We start from the raw sequence: 19,412 nt of genomic DNA, 5'->3' as shown, positions 1-19,412 counted from the left end.
GAAGAACCTGGGGTTTTGGCTCGCTAAAATACTGCCAACCCCACGACTTGCTGCTTTTAAGCATCTCTTGCTTGGGCATCACACAGAGAGACAGAGAGCATTCCACACCCAGAACATGTACACACAAACACACACACACACACAAACCAGCATTCTGACTTGCCTGGGTCCTTCGAAATTCAAGCACCGCTACCAGATTAATCCTTCCTTTGTGAGATATTTTCTCCTGTGCATGTAATGATCCTCAACAGTACTGCAGTAAAAAAGGGGGGATTTATTTATTTTTAAATAAAAAAGGAAGGAAAGGAGGAAGGCAGGAAGGCAGGGAAAAGCAAGACTCAGAAGTGGGAGGGGGTCAGGTGGGGGTGGTCGATGCTTACATGCATCACAGCTTTTGCCACATGACAGAAAAAAAGAAGAGAGGGTTTTGGAGGAAGGTGGGGCGGGAGAGAGAGACAGAATAAGCTGGTGGCGGCAGCTGACAGCACAGAAAAGGGGAAAAGAAGGAGCCTGCCTTTTATATTACTGGTGACATTTCTAACACATGACAACAACTTCCATCTGTGTTTAAAGCCGGGAGTGTGAGGGGAAAAAAGAGCATTACATCACAATTCCTTCTATTCCTTGAGGTGTCGGCACTGTAGGCCAAGGGGGGATTAAAAAGCACCTGTGTGTGTTGAAATGTGAAATACCTACGGAGGGGTTTTCAGCCCCCCTTCCCCCTCTCTCCCCATCTCCCTTTTAATTTTCTCTCTGCCTTTGTCTGGGAGGACGCCCAGGGAAGTGTTGAAATGGTACTGCCCTCGTTTGCAAGGCAACAGAACTAGAGAATGAATATATATGTATGCATGTGTCTGTAGCAAATGCAGCAGTTCAGTTTCTCTCCCCCCAACCCCCTTCCCCGGATTTATTTTTAGGCCAAAACCAGGCATTCTTTTTTCTCTCGGTTTTTTCCTTCATAGACATTTTGCTCCTCTCTCAAAATCTTGTTTCCCAGAAGGACATTTGCTGAAACTTAGGCATGTGCGCGACGTTAAATAATGATGGTGTTGCTGATGATGGAGACAGGTTGCAAGGTTATCTAATTATTGTTGTGATTCATGAAGAGTCAAGCAGGTGTGTGCATCTGGGGTGATCTCCATCCGTTACTCTACAATCAGTTCAGTGTTTTTTAATGGAGGAGTGGGGATCAAAATGAGGAGGGAAATCAATCCTAGTTCAAAGGCTGATTAACTGGACTGGCTGCAGGAGCTGAGAATTACTAGGTGGATAGCAGCCCTTAGAGCTGAGGTGCAGAAATCCAAAAATCAGCATTGCCCTCAGGCTGAAAGGGCAGGCAATTTTCACCTGCTTTTAGGGCAATACCCAAAATATCACTACAGGAGGGCAGGGGCACTTTTGGACATTACTAGAAAGTTTTAGCCAAAAACGCACAGGCGCCCTTCCCCACCCCTCCATGTCAAACTATTCATTTGAACTTTCTTGTATCTCTGCAGACCAACGTAAAGGAAACAGTCTTGAAATGCTTCATTCTCCTCTAGACACATAGGTAAAGGTAAAGGGAACCCTGACCATTAGGTCCAGTCACGGACAACTCTGGGGTTGCGCACTCATCTAGCTCTATAGGCCAAGGAAGCTGGTGTTTGTCTGCAGACAGCTTCCGGGTCATATGGCCAGCATGACTAAGCCGCTTCTGGCAAACCAGAGCAGCACACGGAAACGCCGTTTACCTTCCCGCCGGAGCGGTACCTATTTATCTACTTGCACTTTGACGTGCTTTCAAACTGCTAGGTTGGCAGGAGCTGGGACCGAACAATGGGAGCTCATGCCGTCGTGGGGATTCGAACCGCCAACCTTCTGATCGGCAAGCCCTAGGCTCTGTGGTTTAGACCACAACACCACCCGCGTCCCTTCTAGACACATACTTAATTAATTTTGTGCCTAGTTCTTCCAACAACCTTGCTTCCACAAGTCCAGAGATGCTTGCAACTACATACATGACCTTTGGCCTAATGCTGGTCTGCAGTATTCCCAGCCATCCAAGGTGGCATCATTTTCCACTGATGCTGCTGGCACCCTAACTACAGTCAGTAGTAGAGATAAACCAAGCTGGGTGGAGGTGGGTGACGCCACCAACACCAACACCACCAACATCTATATCAGGCTGGTCAGGGGTTATGCCCAAGACGACTGTTTTGCCCAGGCTTTCTCAACCTCGGCCCGCCAGATGTTTTTGGCCTACAATTCCCATTATCCCTAACTAGCAGAACCAGTGGTCAGGGATGATGGAAAGTGTAGTCTCAAAACATCTGGAGGGCCGAGGATGAGGAAGCCTGGTTCTGCCTTTCTTCTTGTAATTTGCTTACATGTACATCAGCAATAGCTATGATCCTCTCTTTCTTTAAATTGGAGTGAGTGTTTTTTAACCCACCTTTCATGGCACATTGCCCTCAAGGTGGCTTACAAAACTTTGAAATGCATGTAAATACTATTAGCACAGCAAAAAGAAGCAGATAAAGATTTTATTTTGCTCCTCCATCCATGCAAATATTTCCACTTTTACAATAGAACTTCCTCCTCCCCTGCCCTAAGTCCCCCTAAATCTGTTGTAAGGGTTCCCCAACCCTCTAGAGCAGATTTGGGAAGGATGCCGGGCAGTGGGCACTTGTGGGCACAAGCTCATACGGAAGCTTGCATTCAAGACCTCCACGTAGTGCATTGCCTATCCAGGACCATTGCTTTGATTTTCCTGGTTACAGACCATTTGTAGCAAGATCATGTCCTCTTCTGCCAAACCTATGGGTCTTACCTGGGTTTTGGCTTGTGAACAGCCATTCAGGATCCTTTCATTTACAGTGGTACCTCGGGTTACATACGCTTCAGGTTACATACGCTTCAGGTTACAGACTCCGCTAACCCAGAAATAGTACCTTGGGTTAAGAACTTTGCTTCGGGATGAGAACAGAAATTGTGCTCCGGCGGCGTGGCAGCAGCAGGAGGCCCCATTAGCTAAAGTGGTGCTTCAGGTTAAGAACGGACCTCCAGAACGAATTAAGTACTTAACCCAAGGTACCACTGTATAGTGAAATTAACCATGATCAGTGAGTAAAATACGTGATTTGAATGTAGAAGTTTCCATGTTCAATCCCTGACATGCCCTACTAAAATATCAGGCAACAGGAAAAACACCCTAGTTGCACGGACCACCTGCTTGACTCAATTTAAGGTAGCTTCGTTTATTCATCCGATCTGACCCTTGGGTTCGCCTTTTCAGATGTTTGAGTCACACTTGTCTGTGCCTAGTTGTGGGCTCATTTACAAGGCTATTGGGAAATAAAGGCATACTTTGTACCCACATTATTAGCGAAAGTGGTGCTGCTGGCATTCATGTGCAGACTTTCTTAATCTGGCTCTCCTGGAAACTTCCCAGTTCTCCTGTTTTAAATGCCTCTCCAAGTCTTGGAGAGATGGGCCCACTTTCATGTGACCATTTGACTGGAATTCCTGACTTCTCTTAATATTATTATTATTATTATTATTATTATTATTATTATTATTATTTGTACCCCATCCATCTGACTGGTTTGCCCCAGGCACTCTGGGCGGCTTTCACATACAGTCCAACCTCATTCTGCAGCTGCCTCCACTTGCATCCGCTTCGGCGAACATCTACGGCAAACCAGAAAGTACTTCTGGGTTTGCCGCTTGCGCATGCGCAGAAGCACTAAGTCGCGCCATGCACATGTGCAGACGCAGCACTTTGACGTAGACGTACGTCATTTTCGGCTTGCGGACGGGCCTCTGGAAGGGATCCCGTCCGCAAAGCAAGGTTTGACTGTATATGAAAACACTAAACCTTAAAAGGTTTCCCTATACAGGGCTGCTTTCAGATGTCTTCTAAAAGTTATATAGTTACTCATCTCCTTGACATCTGATGGGAGGGCATTCCACAGGGTGGGCGTTCTTTAGGGTGCCAATCCACCTCCATGTTTGTTGTTCTTGACTTTCAAGCTATAGGCCAGAGAAGACTGTCCAACTCCAAAAGCATATGAAGGTTCTCACTGGCCCAAAGTCCTATGAGAGCCAGCACATGCTCCTCCTTAGAAGTTGCTCTGCCTTATAGCTTGGCAGCCAAGTACGACATACATGCCCTCTAAAAGGTGCCCGGTTGTCTGCAAAATTCACCAGGCCCGGCTGGGAGCTTTACATGTCACACGCAATTGTGCAACAGGAATGAAAGAAACTCTTATCACATAATGCCAGTTCAAGTAGAAAGAGCCTTGAAACAGTTCCAAAAGCTAACACAGGCTCTGGAATGTCTCTGGAGGAGCAGCTAGGGAGAATACTATTTAAGGGCTGCTTCTCACACAAAAAAAGGAGTCATGTCACAGACACTTTAAGTGTCCTTTGCATGGCAGCTGTTCCATATGGCAGCTATATTTGGAAAAAGCAGCCCTAAGTGCCATTAGTGTGTGTGTTTGGCACATGAATGGTATAGCTAGAAAAGTACTTGTTCAGGAATGGATGTCACCTCATAACAGGACCAGGATTTAGTGACAAATCTCTGACTCTCTCTCTATATAAATGCAGGGCTGCAGAGTCTGGGGCTTAGACTTGGGAGCTGATAAGAGTAGGGAAAACGCAACTCAGCATACTTCATGGGGAAAACCTGCTGTGGAAATAAATTAATAATAATAGCAGCAGCAGCATCATAGACAACTTGGGAGATGAGTAAGCACTTGTAAGCAAATTGTTCTCACGTTCTCCACCTTAGACCTCTACAGTTCCACTTCACGCAGTTAGGTCAAGGAGAAAGGTATTCCCAACAGATCGCCAACCAACAAGAAGTTTATGGCAAGCTAGAAACTCCAATGTTCTCAGGCAGAAGCTAACTTCTGCAATCAGACCTCTCTTGAGTTTCATCAGCACATATTGGAACCAATTTGCTTAGCATGTGGGAGCACCAAATGGAGAAACAAACTGTGAATTCACATTAGCTGAAAACTCAGCAAGATGTGGAAATTAAACACAGATGGTTCACTTCAGATTAAAGGGTCAGTATTTCGCCTCCGCTTCTCACTTTACATTCTCCTGGATAATATTTAACAATCACCTAGGGTTCTTTCTCCTGTGGGTGTGGAGAGGACTGGATTTTGACACAAAACCACCAAGGAAAGCACAGAAGCAAATGAGCTTCCATGCCAAGCAGAAGAACTTGCAGCAGAAAGAAAGCCTCTCTCTGCAAGGATTCACACATGTATATTTATTACTTGATGCTGCAGCATTTGAGCGATGACTTGCATGAGAGATACCAATTAAAGGCCAGACAGCACAAATAGCCTTCTTTATTTATGTTTTGCTTGCTTGTTTAAACTTATTACTCCTTTTACACAAATGTCTCAGCATCACTTACAAAGTAGGAGAACAAAAATGCAGCCCAAAAATATTTAAAACCGTTTCCTAATATGATCCCAAATACAGTATTCTTCACGCAGAATGTTCCTCCATTCAGCTGAGTCACTGAGTGGTAAGTGATGGCATATTAAGCGACATATGTGAGTGCTTTCAGAAAAATTACTCATTCAGAAGTGGAAACCAGATTCTGGGAACTCTGGGATGGGACCATACAATCTAGCACTAGGGCTGTGCAATAAATCGCCATATCATTGAATACTCCCAAAGCCTTTCTCACAAATGAGTATAGCCACAAGGTAGCAGAGTTACAGATAGGTAGCCGTGTTGGTCTGCCATAGTCAAAACAAAACAAATTCCTTCCAGTAGCACCTTAAAGACCAACTAAGTCAGTTCTTGGTATGAGCTTTCGTGTGCATGCACACTTCTTCAGATACACTGAAGGTAGCAGAGGTTTAGGATAAGAGTTTCCCTTTTCCTAGAAAAGCAGCCTTCCCAGGTTGACCAGCCCCATCCACCCCTTCCTTCCCTCTACAGCACATGCAGAAACCGCCTTCTTGAACGTTGGACTATGGGTCTTGTTCACTCAATCCACCAGAGCCTGTCTTCTCATGCAGGGCAAGTCCCTAACTCACTGAGGGTTTGAGAGCCTTTAGTGGCTATAGCATCTACCCTTTGGAATCCCTTCCTCTTGAATAACAGACATGTGCTGCCAAGGTTACCTTTTCCTCTTTCATCAATTATTTGAAGTTGGGATCTTTCGCAGTCTACATCTGCATTGGAATTGTTTTCAATGTGTTTTTATTTTAACACAGTTTGCCACCCTGGGCTCCTCTGGGAAGAGGGGAGGGATATAATTTTAATGAACAACTAATGCCACCAACTATTCTGGCATATGGCTGTGTACTCACACCCATCAAAGTCACCATGCACGGCTGCTGAAACAAACCAAACTCCTCTAAAGAGAGTTAATAAGAAATGTAGTTTGCCAACGGCGTTCTTTTCGCATTCTCCGAGCTCCTGGATTATGGCTGAGCTCATCCTTGTGCTGAAGCACTCACCTGGTAGCCATAGGCAACAAGGAACCGCATGCAGGGAAACATCTGGGATTCTATGCAAGAGACTAAGTGGGTTCCTGGGGGAGGAGGGCCAGAGTCGGCATTATCAAGAGGCAAATGATGCAATTTCCTTAGGCAGCAAGGGTGGCAAGAAATTAGTGACCCGGCCCCTCTTAACTAGCTCATCTCTTCTGACCAGCCCACAAACCCATCCAGACACCACGGTTTCCGTATGGTTCTTTAGAATCATACCTGGCCCCCTACATCTGCCCTGCTCTCACTCTTCCTCTCTCCCTGCCCACCTGTTTACTTGTTAACTGTTTTGCTACTGTTAATGTAGCCAAAGTACTGGCCACACCTCAGCCTCCCCACTTGCTCCCCAACCCCTTTCTTAGAAGTGGCCGAGGCACAGTGTTGACATTGTGTTAGCAGGAGTCAATGGGTAAGTGGGTGGGTTGAGGGCATACAGAGCCCGTGGTGGAGGTAAGAAGGGGCAGCAGTGGTGAAAGAAGGAATCAACTGAGGCTGCAAAATTCCTTGCACTCTATGAATGGAGCGCTCTGTCGCTCCTCTCTGCAAGGCACAGGAATCAAACGGGCTGCAAGAGCACAGAATCCCTCTCCTCTGCACCCAGTGCAGAAATCTAACGGGCCCTCCTCTGCTAGTCCGCAGCAGACTAGTAAATAAATTTGCAGGTGACTTCCTTTTGTCAGCTTATTTACAAGGTTGAGCGAGCTCAATATCTGCGGCCTGTGATGCAAAGTAATTTATGCATGTCTCTAGCGGCTGCATTCGGATGCAATGTTAACATGTAATTTAGTTGGAAGACAAGCAGGACTATTGGGCAGCGGCTCCTACACTTCTCCCCCCCCCCCCATAGACTATATGAATATCGCTGAGGGTCCTGGCAGTCTAGAGATTTTTCTGCCTCTTGTAGCATTTGTAATGCACTGCACTTGGTTATGTGTGCTTTCCTGTATTGTGTTTCACTGCGTTACAGTCTGAATTCCACAGAGTAATGCGATAAAATGGAAATGTAAGAAACAAATCAGCAATGAACATGCAAGATGAATGTGTAAAGCAGACAGGCCATGGACCACATGAACGAAGTCCGTAGGCCACAGTTTGGGACCCCCAACTATAGGAGATTAGAGCTCTGGCGTTTCTGCATCCCTATTGCCAGCCTCACCCTCATTAGAAGGTGCTTTTTAAAAGACCACATTCCATTTCCCAGTTTTCTATTCCAAAGAAGCAGGGTAGACACTGGGGTCTTTGAGAAGCAGTCCTCTGAAGATAGCAACGCTACATCCTCGGACCAGAGGGGCACTAGCACCATAAACTTATCTGACAAAGCATTTCTAGGTTGGGGTCTGCCTACCTTTCCCCTTCTCGGCTTCAGGGGTCATGACAGGTAGTTTAAGAACAAGCCTGGTCTTGCATAAAAACCCCTCCCCTCTCCTGGTGCAACTGCAAGAAAGAGATTGCATCCATTTTCAACTGAGCGTGGTTACTCACTTTGTCTAAGCCAAGAACTGTCATTTGTATTTAGAGGGGGAACAAGACAAGATAATTAAGAACAGTCTGAAGCTGGCTAGTTCCCCTAAACTGCAGTTAGGGCTGACCAGTGCTTTTTTTTCTTTCTGGAGTACTCAAGGGTACGAAGTACCTGCACCTCTTTTGTTGTTGTTGTTGTTAAAAAGTGTGCCACTTACTGTAAAAACTTAATGGTGAGTAAAAGGTAAAGGGACCCCTGACCATTAGGTCCAGTCGCAGACGACTCTGGGGTTGCAGTGCTCATCTCGCTTTACTGGCCGAGGGAGCTGGTGTACAGCTTCCAGGTCATGTGGCCAGCATGACTAAGCCTCTTCTGGCGAATCAGAGCAGCACACGGAAACGCCGTTTGCCCTCCCGCCGGAGTGGTACCTATATATCTACTTGCACTTCATGCTTTCAAACTGCTAGGTTGGCAGGAGCAGGGACCGCGCAAAGGGAGCTCATCCTGTTGCGGGGATTCGAACCGCCGACCTTCTGATCAGCAAGCCCTAGGCTCTGTGGTTTAACCCACAGCGCCACCCGCATCCTTAATGGTGAATACCAGCACCTATTTTTCTAAGGGGGGGGGGAGCACTGACACTGACCACTGCTTGGCCTGGTTTTCGACCTCCTTTCTGAGAGCCTATGCGGTCCTGGTAAGCATTAGTTTGTCTTACTGCATTGTGCAAATAAGGCCTTTTTCGGGACTCAGACATAACTGTAACCATGGTTTACCGAACGCAAAAAGGTTCTAGACTTTTTCTTGCGGCTGTGCCAGAGCAGGGGCAGAGGGACACCCAAGCACGGAGGCTACAGAACAGTTTAGATCTGCATGCAAACCAGGCCAATATCTACCTGATCATTTTACAATATACGTCTCATTTTCAAGATGCATTAGCCCTTCAAGGGCCATTTATTATGCATTCCCACTCAAATAATAATAATTTTCACGATTCTCGTTGAAACAGATGTGTCTCTTCTTAAATCACTAATTAAGTGCATCGCGGGACACTGCAATTCTTAAAAGGCTATCAGAGGAGGAACCCCCCCCCCTCCTCCTCTCCATTCTTAAACAAATCTGCTCTGGCAACTTCCCAGCAATCTTGACTTCATAACTCAAGGCCGTAATTATTCAAGGAGGACAAGTCTTTGATTATGGATATTTCCAGAGTGTTATGACTTAAGCAGAGAGATTTATTTTCACCTTTAACAGAAGCAGAACTGAAAATATTTGCTTTATGTGCTAATTGATTTTTAGCAGCTGGACCTCTCTCTCCCTCTCTCTCTTTCACACACACTCGCAATATTCTCTTGAACCAGGGCAACTAATGTTCAGTTCAGCCATAAAACTTAAGGAATCAAGCAACTGAAGTACTTTCTTTCAATCTGGAACAGCTCGTAAATTCCTAACCATATGACAATGGAGAAAACTTTAATAGCGTGCTGACCACATTATTAAACTGTGAGAAACTGGGAGGCAGTATTAAAACAAATGGAGAAAGTACATGAGCAAGATGACATTCATTAGGCAATATTATAACCTAACACTGGGTTTTGGATGTGGTGTGCAGAAACCACCTTCCCACCCAAATCCTGTTTGAATACACTGACTAAAGTTCAGCTCTAAGTATTTTGATGTGACATCGGGTTCCGATGAGATCAATGGGGCTAACTATGCCAACAAACTAAGTATGGAACTATGGAAATACATTACAGTCGTACCTTGGAAGTCGAATGGAATCCGTTCTGGAAGTCCGTTTGATTTCCAAAACGTTCAGGAACTAAGGCGCGGCTTCCGATTGGCTGTAGGAACCTGCGGAACCCACATTGGACGTTCGGGTTCCAAAGAATGTTTGCAAACCAGAACACTCACTTCCGGGTTTGCAGCGTTCAGGAGCCAAAACATTTGACTCACAAGGCATTTGAATTCCAAGGTATGGCTGTATCCAAGCTAACATAAGCTATGGGAGAAGATGCAGAGGTAGGTGTTTGTGGAGGGAGAGGTATAGGTTTTTGGAAGGCAAACAGCATGACAACACTGGAAACCAACTGCATAAAAGGGTCCATCACCAGCTGCTGATCTTTGCTAAGCTATCATACTTTCTTTTACTTCTAAACTGCTCCTGAGCTCCATCTCATAAAAAAACTTTTCCCCCAGATGGCTATATGAAGCTTTAACCCAGCAACCTTTTTCAGCCGTGGGCCAGTCCACCATCCCACAGACCATGTGGTGGGCCGAACTATATTTTGAAGGAAAAAAATGAACAAATTCCTATGCCCCACAAATAACCCAGAGATGCATTTTAAATAAAAGCACACATTCAACTCATGTAAAAACACCAGGCAGGCCCCACAAATAACCCAGAGATGCATTTTAAATAAAAGGACACATTCTACTCATGTAAAAACATGCTGACCGTGGGGCGGATTGAGAAGGCGATTGGGCCGCATCCAGCCCATGGGTCTTAGGTTGCCTACCCCTGCTTTAATCCATTCCATGTTCCCTTGATGGAACTCCATGATTAGGCTTTGGGAGACAGCTAAAAAAGAAAAAAAAGCTCCCACTCCCTCTTGGTGCTTAGAATTCAATCGAGAGAGCATGCCACTGTTTTCTGCTGACGGAATATTACATTTGAGATGCATATCTTTCTTGCGTCTGAGATTGTAAAGAGCACTAATAACTCAGCATTAAGCTGCAATTTCTTCCCTCTTGGCCACCGGCTTTCAAGTCTCAATACCTTTTAGGACCACTTGAATACCCACTGCAGATTCCTCACAATGAGGACAAAGCCCTTTGGAAGCCCTTTGCGTGTCGTAATTATGGGAGCAAACTGAAGAGCACTGGGAATTAATAAAGAAACAAAGGCATCTAAAACCATCAGCCATCTTCCCACACTACTTACTGGAATGCTGCCTGGCAAGTGATAAAGAAAAACTTTCGAGATGAACTTCAGGGAAGTGTTCGCTCTGATTTTTGTTGTATTCTCTTAATCTCTGGCCACTTTGAAGCCGCTCTTCAATGATGCTGGTCAGCAGATGTGTTTCCCCCTCCCCCAAAACATAACAAAAAATTAAACCTGAAATGGTTTGCTAGGCTGAAAAATATAATGTGGGTGGCTGCTAAAGGCAAAAACAAATAGTTGGGTGAAACCAACAGGATCTAAAACTTATAAAGATTCTTATTTTCAAAAAAGAAAGAAAGTAGTTCACATTTTGAACTTATGAACCAGTTTTAGCTCAGCGCTGCAGCACAAATTGATAGAAATGCAGCAAGCATTTTAGGAAAATTTTGTTGTTGTTGTTTAGTCGTTCAGTCGTGTCCGACTCTTCGTGACCCCATGGACCAGAGCACACCAGGCACTCCTGTCTTCCACTGCCTCCCACAGTTTGGTCAAACTCATGCTGGTAGCTTCGAGAACACTGTCCAACCATCTCGTCCTCTGTCATCCCCTTCTCTTTGTGCCCTCCATCTTTCCCAACATCAGGGTCTTTTCCAGGAAGTCAGTGGTGCCTCGCAAGATGAAATTAATCTGTTCCATGAGGCTCTTCGTATAGCGGTTTTTTCGTCTTGCGAAGCAAGACCATTGACAGCTTAGCGGATTAGTGCTATTAGCGGTTTAGCGGCTTTTAGCGGATCAGCTGATAAGTGGCTTATCAGCTGTTCCGCTGATAAGCGGCTTAGCGGCTTAGGAAAAGGGGGGGAAAGGGGGGGAAACCCGCAGGAACTCGCAAGACATTTCGTCTTGCGAAGCAAGCCCATAGGGAAATTCGTTTTGCGAAGCGCCTCCAAAACGGAAAACCCTTTTGTCTAGCGGGTTTTCCGTCTTGTGAGGCGTTCGTCTTGCGGGGCACCACTGTATCTATATTTATCTATCCATTGCACACTAAGTTCACTCTTCCACTCCACTGCAGTTCTCTTTACTTCTGTTTTCGACTTTCCACTAGAATCCCTCTGTTTTTAACCTTTTCTATTTCCCCTACATTTAGATCACCCTAAGTACCACCTCTCACCATTTTCACTCCTTTGCATAATTTCTCACTCATTGTAGTCAAAAACCGAGTACACAAATCTAATAAAACCAATATAATGAAAATCTAGCAGCACCTGCGTGAGAGAATCTGTACTAAAAGGGCCTTCTGTTTCGTGCCCTCAGTCAGATTGCAAAATGGCAACACAGGTGAATCTACAGTGGTACCTCGGGTTACAGACGCTTCAGGTTACAGACGCTTCAGGTTACAGACTCCACTAACCCAGAAATAGTACCTCGGGTTAAGAACTTTGCTTCAGGATAAGAACAGAAATTGTGTGGTGGCTGTGCGGCAGCAGCGGTAGGCCCCATTAGCTAAAGTGGTGTCTCAGGTTAAGAACAGTTTCAGGTTAAGAACGGACCTCCAGAACGAATTAAGTTCTTAACCCAAGGTACCACTGTATAAGCTCTTCTACACCTTAGCAACAAAACGACATCTCATTTGGGGCTTAACTGCAGATAGGCTGGTGTGGTATCGCCTTGTTTCAGAAAGTGCCCGTTTGTCTTTCCTTTGCCATTTTTCACACTTGATTTAAACACAGTAACATATGCTTTTAAGTCATTTCCCCAGATGTAGAGATGCAACTCAGCTGCATTTTAAAAAAAGAACTAGTTGATTTTGCTGCATTTTTCTTTGTAAGTTCTGGGAGCAGTTTTTAAAGGCTGGAATATATCAACTAGGCCGGCTATTAGACTGCTCCTCTACCACAGCTAAAGAAAGCCAATTGATCACTGCAAGAACTGTAAAGCTGCCTGTAGCTGCTCAGTTTTGGCCGTGGCTGTTTTTCTTAAGTATGGCGGCTCCTTCCTAATTCAGAAAAAGGCAGCGGGGGTTGTTGATCAATGCCGTGAGCTGCACATTTTGAAAACGGCTATTGTTCCACGAGCATTTCTGTGGTGGCCAGCCAGCCCTTCTCCCCTGCTACACATGCGATTTTATTGATTTGTGACTTAGTTTGGTTTTGCAATGTAACTGCACTACTTAGAGCCGAATTCTGAGGATTTCAAATGACTGGGGGGGGGGGGTTGGACGTAGAGGAAAGGACCCATTTTATGCATTTTGGGCCATTAGTCGTCCGTTCAGCAGAGTCCTCTGGTTGCAGCAATAAGGATCAGCAGGCAGTCAAGGCATGCTCAGTTTGAGTGACCTTGTGAGCCTTTAACATGTTTACCACATAATCAGCAGGGAATTCCATTTTCAAAATACAAGACTTCATAATCCATTAGCAACAGAGATTGGCCCAGAGCACTGGATTTTCTCATCACGTGCATCGAGGAATAAAAAAATATTAGTATGCAGCAGCCAGATTAATCTTCAGCCCTGGAAAAATCTCTTCCCTCCCCTTGCCCTCCCCCACTTCACCACTTCCAAGTACCAAACAGCCATACATACAGTAGCTTCATTCAGTTTCAAGCCTGCACATTTTTATCACATCCAAAGCCCATAGGAAAGCTCTTTGCAGAAAAACCGCCAGGGCGGAGGGGGAGGAGGAGGAGAGAGAATGCTATTCAGCTAACTGCTCTACAAAGGTAAGTATTGCATAACAACCAACTCCCCCTTCTAGGTTTGTCTGTCGGTTATATAATTGCGAGGCATGAATATAGATGTTCATTTTAATGCAAGAAGAGAATTGTCTCCCATTCGCAGTGTCACCACTCCCTTTCCTTTCATTAAAAATAGAATTGCAAAATGTATATTAAAAAAAAAAAGCATCTCCCTGCTAAACACCCCCTCCCCCCCAAATACACACCTGATTCTATAATCAAGGCCTTGGGTGAGATTAAAAAGCAAGCAAAGTAGTTTAGCTCACAGTCAAGTCCAATAAATCAGAGAAAAGATTCAAGTCGAGAGCATTTCAAAACGTAACCTTGGCAACGCAGAAAAATGCTCCAACAGAACTTAGGCCCGTTTTGCTTTATTCGTCGTTTCTGAAACTGGAACCGTAAAGAAGAGGAAGATGATGAAGCAAGAAAGTCGGCGGCAACAAGCTGCAGTTACAGGGGGTTCAAAGGGCACACGGCTCCCTATAGCAAAAGTTCTTCAGACCCTCAAAATCTGACACCAAGTACAGCTGACCACATGAAAACAATTCAGCGTCTTGCTTTTTTAAAAAATAGGTAGGCCATGTTGCCTTTAAAAAGGCGTAAGGAAAGTAACACATTTATAATACGATAAAAATACCCAATTCATATAAAAGCCTGAAGCATGTAACAAGTTTTTAAAAAGTAATTGGGTTGTAGGCTACGAAAGTAATTGCACGAGTGGAGTGCTTCTGTTCATGCACTGGAATTCTGCTCCTTCTTCTGTCTCCCCTCTTTGATGCGCTCCCCAAAATATACCGTACTTTCCCGTGTATAAGCCGAGGTTTTTGAATTATAAAATAATGTGAAAAATTGGGGGCTGTTTTATACACGGATAGTGCATAGAGTGGACTGGGGATTGGTTGGTGCGGCGAGCAGGAGATTGTCAGTGGTGATTGGGTGGGAGATTGGTGGCTGCGTCAAGGGTTGGTGTCGATTGGCTGTCGCTGCAGCAATTGGTGGCTGCTAGCGACGGACCGATGATTGGTTGCTTTGACGAGGCGTGTGGGTGAGTGATTTTCGGCAATCCCTCCCCCCAAAAGCTCAACAACCCTGGGCAATCTCTTCCCCCCCCCCCAAAAAAAGCTGAACAAGTCTGAGCAATCCGCCCCCCATTTTCTTAATTTGGAGCCCCCCCAAATAGGGGGCGTGTTATACAGGGGACGTGTTATACATGGAAAAATACGGTACTCTGGGGGCTCCCTCTGGAGCAGATTTGGTGGGTACAGAGGCATGTGAGGGGAAGAAAGGGTGAGCAAGTTGCATTGTGGGAACATAGGTCATTCTTCTTGTGCAAGTAATATGGCTGCATTCAGGTGTGGGGTTTTTCCCCCCTTATAACATTCTTTCTACATTGCAGTATCTGTTGCATTACGGAACGGTGCCTTTTAAATCAATATACAGTGGTACATTGGTTTACAAACACCTCGGGTTACAAACTCTTCGGGTTACAAACTCTGCTAACCCGGAAGTGGTATCTCAGGTTACAAACTTTGCCCCAGGATGAGAACAGAAATCGCGTGCCGGCAGCGCAGCGGCAGGCCCTATTAGCGAAAACGCACCTCAGGGTAAGAATGGTTTTGGGTTAAGAACGGACCTCTGGAACAAATTAAGTTCGTAACCCAAGGTACCACTGTACTACCACACCACGCTGAATTTTAAAGGGCAGGAAAGAACTGTATGCCAGGATACCACCCCAAACTGTGTCACATGAGCAGCAGATCATGAAAACCATGGGAAAGTTACAACACAAAACTCCTGCATTTTTCTGAGTTGACGAGGTTGCAAACGGATTTGTCTTTTTTGGGAAACACTTAAAACAGAGATGAGCACTAAACTTTTAAGCTGTTTGAAAGATCACATAAAACATGAACATTAGCAGGTAAGGAAACGTCAGGAAGATGGACTAAAGTTTAACACCAACTCCGTAAAAGCTGGCCTGTCAAGAGAAAGGCGATACAACACTTTGCAAAAGAGTCAGGATTAAGTATTGAGAAGCTTCCAATTTGCAGGGCAGTGATCCTGCCTTTATACATTTTTTTTTCCTGTTCAAAGTGAAGGGCCCTCCACAGATATCCAAGTACCGTATTTTTCGCGCCATAGGACGCACCTGGTTTTTTGGTGGGGAAATAAAGAAAAAAAATTATTCCCCCCCCCCAGGCGCTTGTGGGGCTGGCAGCGGGGATAAGCGCTTTTCTCCCCGCCGCCAGCCTTCAGACCAGGTCTGTCCCCAGAACTTGCGGGGCTGGCGGCGGGGAGAAGCATGCGTCTCCCCGCCGTCAGCCTCCAAACCACATCGGGAGACAGCGGGATGGCAGCATTCCGCCTCCCCGCTGTTCCCCGAGCTTGCGGGGCTGGCGCTGGGGTTCTCCTGAAGCCTGGAGAGCAAGAGGGCAGTGCGCACCGACGCCTCTCGCTCTCCAGGCTTCAGCGAAAGCCTGCATTCGCCCCATAGGACGCACACACATTTCCCCTTCACTTTTGGAGGGGGGAAGTGCGTCCTGTCCTATAGGGCGAAAAAATACGGTATATTGGGGGAGAAAGTAATCAAATTGTTGGTTTGCGGTGAAAGGCGGCTTTTGAGTCAAAGACAGTTTTTAGGTCAAAACCAACATTTTTCATATTGTTAACAGGAACTTATGAAGCTCTCTTCATTGATCCACATTCACCATGGAACATTTGAAGCTGCCAAATATTGGGCCAGGTATAATAATAATAATAATAATAATTTATTATTTGTACCCCGCCCATCTGGCTGGGTTTCCCCAGCCACTCTGGGCGGCTTCCATAAAAACCAGAAATACATTAAAATATCACAGATTAAAAACTTCCCTGAACAGGGCTGCCTTAAGATGTCTTCTGAATGTCAGGTAGTTATTTATCACTTTGACATCTGATGGGAGGGCGTTCCACAAGGCGGGTGCCACTACCGAGAAGGCCCTCTGCCTGGTTCCCTGTAGCTTTGCTTCTCGTAATGAGGGAACCGCCAGAAGGCCCTCGGCGCTGGACCTCAGCGTCCGGGCAGAACGATGGGGGTGGAGACGCTCCTTCAGGTATACTGGGCCGAGGCCGTTTAGGGCTTTAAAGGTCAACACCAGCACTTTGAATTGTGCTCGGAAACGTACTGGGAGCCAATGTAGGTCTTTCAAGACCGGTGTTATGTGGTCTCGGCGGCTGCCCCCAGTCACCAGTCTAGCTGCCGCATTCTGGATTAGTTGTAGTTTCCGAGTCACCTTCAAAGGTAGCCCCACGTAGAGCGCATTGCAGTAGTCCAAGCGGGAGATAACTAGAGCATGCACCACTCTGGCGAGACAGTCCGCGGGCAGGTAGGGTCTCAGCCTGCGTACCAGGTGGAGTTGGTAGACAGCTGCCCTGGATACAGAATTGACCTGCGCCTCCATGGACAGCTGTGAGTCCAAAATGACTCCCAGGCTGCGCACCTGGTCCTTCAGGGGCACAGTTACCCCATTCAGGACCAGGGAATCCTCCACACCAGCCCGCCCCCTGTCCCCCAAAAACAGTACTTCTGTCTTGTCAGGATTCAACCTCAATCCATCTAGCCCACTGTCATCAGTAGCCTTCCATGGTTTAACGCAAAGGTCCTTCTCATCACCTGGTACTTGATCTTTTAAACAGGTGATGTCAGGGATTTAATTTGGGACCTCCTATAGACCAACCATGTGCTTTAACCACTAGGCTGTTGCTCCTTAATTTCTTAACCTTCTCCATCCAAGCACTCTGTGCAACTGGTAACAAAGCAAATCCAGCATTTTCTCAACCACCACCGGAAGCAAGCATCTCCTAGTAAGAAAATTAAACCAAAAAAACCAGGTCTCCACACAGCAGCCCCATTGGCTGTCATCAAAAAGTTAGCACCAAAGGGTTTGTTTGTTTTTAGTTTTATTATACTAAATTCACTAGATGAATTGTTAGCTACTTACAAGGCACAGCGTGACGATAAAGGTTATCTCTAATAGTCTGTTGCAGCTCGTGATCTGGAGATCCTTTCTGAAACCTCTGGTTGAGATAATGTCTCAGATCTTTGTTCAGACGACTTCCTGCAAGAAAAAGAAAGCAATCACAAATTGAGCAGAGAAGGGATTAACATTGCCAGCTCTAGCTAACATTAGACTTGCAATCTGCAGTTCCTCTGAATTATGGTATGCTGTTTTCATGTGCGTTTTCTGTAAATGGCTAATTACCAAAAATAACTTGCTGCAAACATGAAATCTCCCTGGCTTTACAACCCTTCTTCCTTCCTGCTGGTGCTAAAGGGATTATCACCCTCACTCCTGGCAATAGCACATATTTTTTCTGCACTGGGAGAAAAAATGACATAGACAAAATGATGATGGGGAAAAAATATTTTAAAAGGGAGAGCATTTCTTCTTCTACAAAGCCCAAGGCTTAGGTAAAAAGGAAGGCTGGACACACAGATTAGCATAGCAGAGCTGCCTGGTCTTTAGTTGGGAAATACTCAAATAAACTAACATTTGCAACCTCCACAGCAATCAGGTCTGGGTAAAGTCTAAACATCCACTGCTGTAACTTAGACAGGCCTCTGAGTTTCAAATCCTAGATGTGTGTTTCCCAAACTTGGGTCTCCAGCTGTTTTTGGACTACACCTCCCATCATCCCAGGCTAGCAAGACCAGTGGTCAGGGATGATATGAACTGTAGTCCAAAAACTGCCTGAGATGCAAGGTTGGGAAACACTGTAGATGATAAGCAGATATTAAGCGAGAGCTATCCATTTGAGACAAAACTCTGGTGTAAACGAACGAAGAACAAAGCACCAAAACCAGGACACAAATGAAAGAGGAAAGGCAAAGTTGTACACTTAGGTGTACATAAACGTGTACACTAAACCGCTAAGTTCTACTCAGGGAGACCTACTGAAATCAATGACCCTAGTTTAGTCATGTTCATTAATTTCAGTGGGTCTAAACTTAGCTGAATACCACCCATTATGACCAAATCTACCCAGTGGGTTTAAACAGTAACATAACAAGTCGTTTCCAACACCAGTCTGCTAAACTAATAACAACCTGCACATATTAACAGTATCTTAACCAGGCAATGGGTTTCTTGATTTAATAGTCCCCAATATCTAAGCTGCAATTGCATCTCGGTTTTTCTGTTGACCAAGAAGGATGTATAGGTTCCTTTTAAGTCAAATATATTACAGTGTCATGAGATGTTTGTACAAGTAGGTGAAATATTCAAAGGCGAAATTGTGCAGTATCAGCACACACAATTTATGCAGGATATAAATCACATATAGCTTCTTCTTCTATGTTCATAATCATATACATCAATAAATGTACTCATTAGTTATTTTGGTCATAGACCAGCAGGGACTTAATGTGCTGTAGTTAAAAATATGAATTTGAAACACTTAATTAAAAAAAAAAATCAAGGATCTTCTAAGTTTTTCTATAGGAACAGAACTCCATTAGAGACTTCCAGGACTAATCACTGTTCTGGGATTTGCGAAAGAGACATTTTTATTAGTCCTGTTGAATTCCCACTAATGAGCTCCTAGCAGGGCATGGGATCAGTCAATTCCCCCCCCCAAAAAAAAGGGGGGGAGGGGAAACAATTAAGCAACACTTCTCTCTGTCACATACTCATCTATTTTTACACTTCCAAGAGTCCCACAAGGGCCCAGCAAATTCATTCTCCAGGCACGCGAAATAATTAAGCTGAAATGAAATTGTTCCACTAATGCAAACTCCCACAGGATTTAAGATACCTTTGCAAATCCCACCGCCACCCCCATTCCAGTTTCACTGTACGTG

General features: G+C 45.2%; 1 protein-coding gene across 13 annotated transcripts in view; it reads right to left on the bottom strand.

The window, feature by feature from the left end:
• MAGI1 (membrane associated guanylate kinase, WW and PDZ domain containing 1) overlaps window positions 1-19,412 on the bottom strand; it is a 503,738-nt gene that overhangs the window by 217,333 nt on the left and 266,993 nt on the right. For all 13 annotated transcript variants that reach the window (XM_081852289.1, XM_081852290.1, XM_081852295.1 and 10 more), the window contains exon 2: window positions 17,554-17,670. In XM_081852289.1, the coding sequence (XP_081708415.1) occupies window positions 17,554-17,670 (117 nt within the window). The remainder of the gene's footprint in view (window positions 1-17,553; window positions 17,671-19,412) is intronic.

The sequence above is a fragment of the Podarcis erhardii genome (genome assembly GCF_964252035.2).
Source record: "Podarcis erhardii genome assembly, chromosome: 2".
NCBI lineage: Eukaryota > Metazoa > Chordata > Lepidosauria > Squamata > Lacertidae > Podarcis > Podarcis erhardii.
The sequence above is the reverse complement of the archived record's forward strand: the minus strand, read 5'-3'. Positions and strand labels throughout refer to the sequence as shown.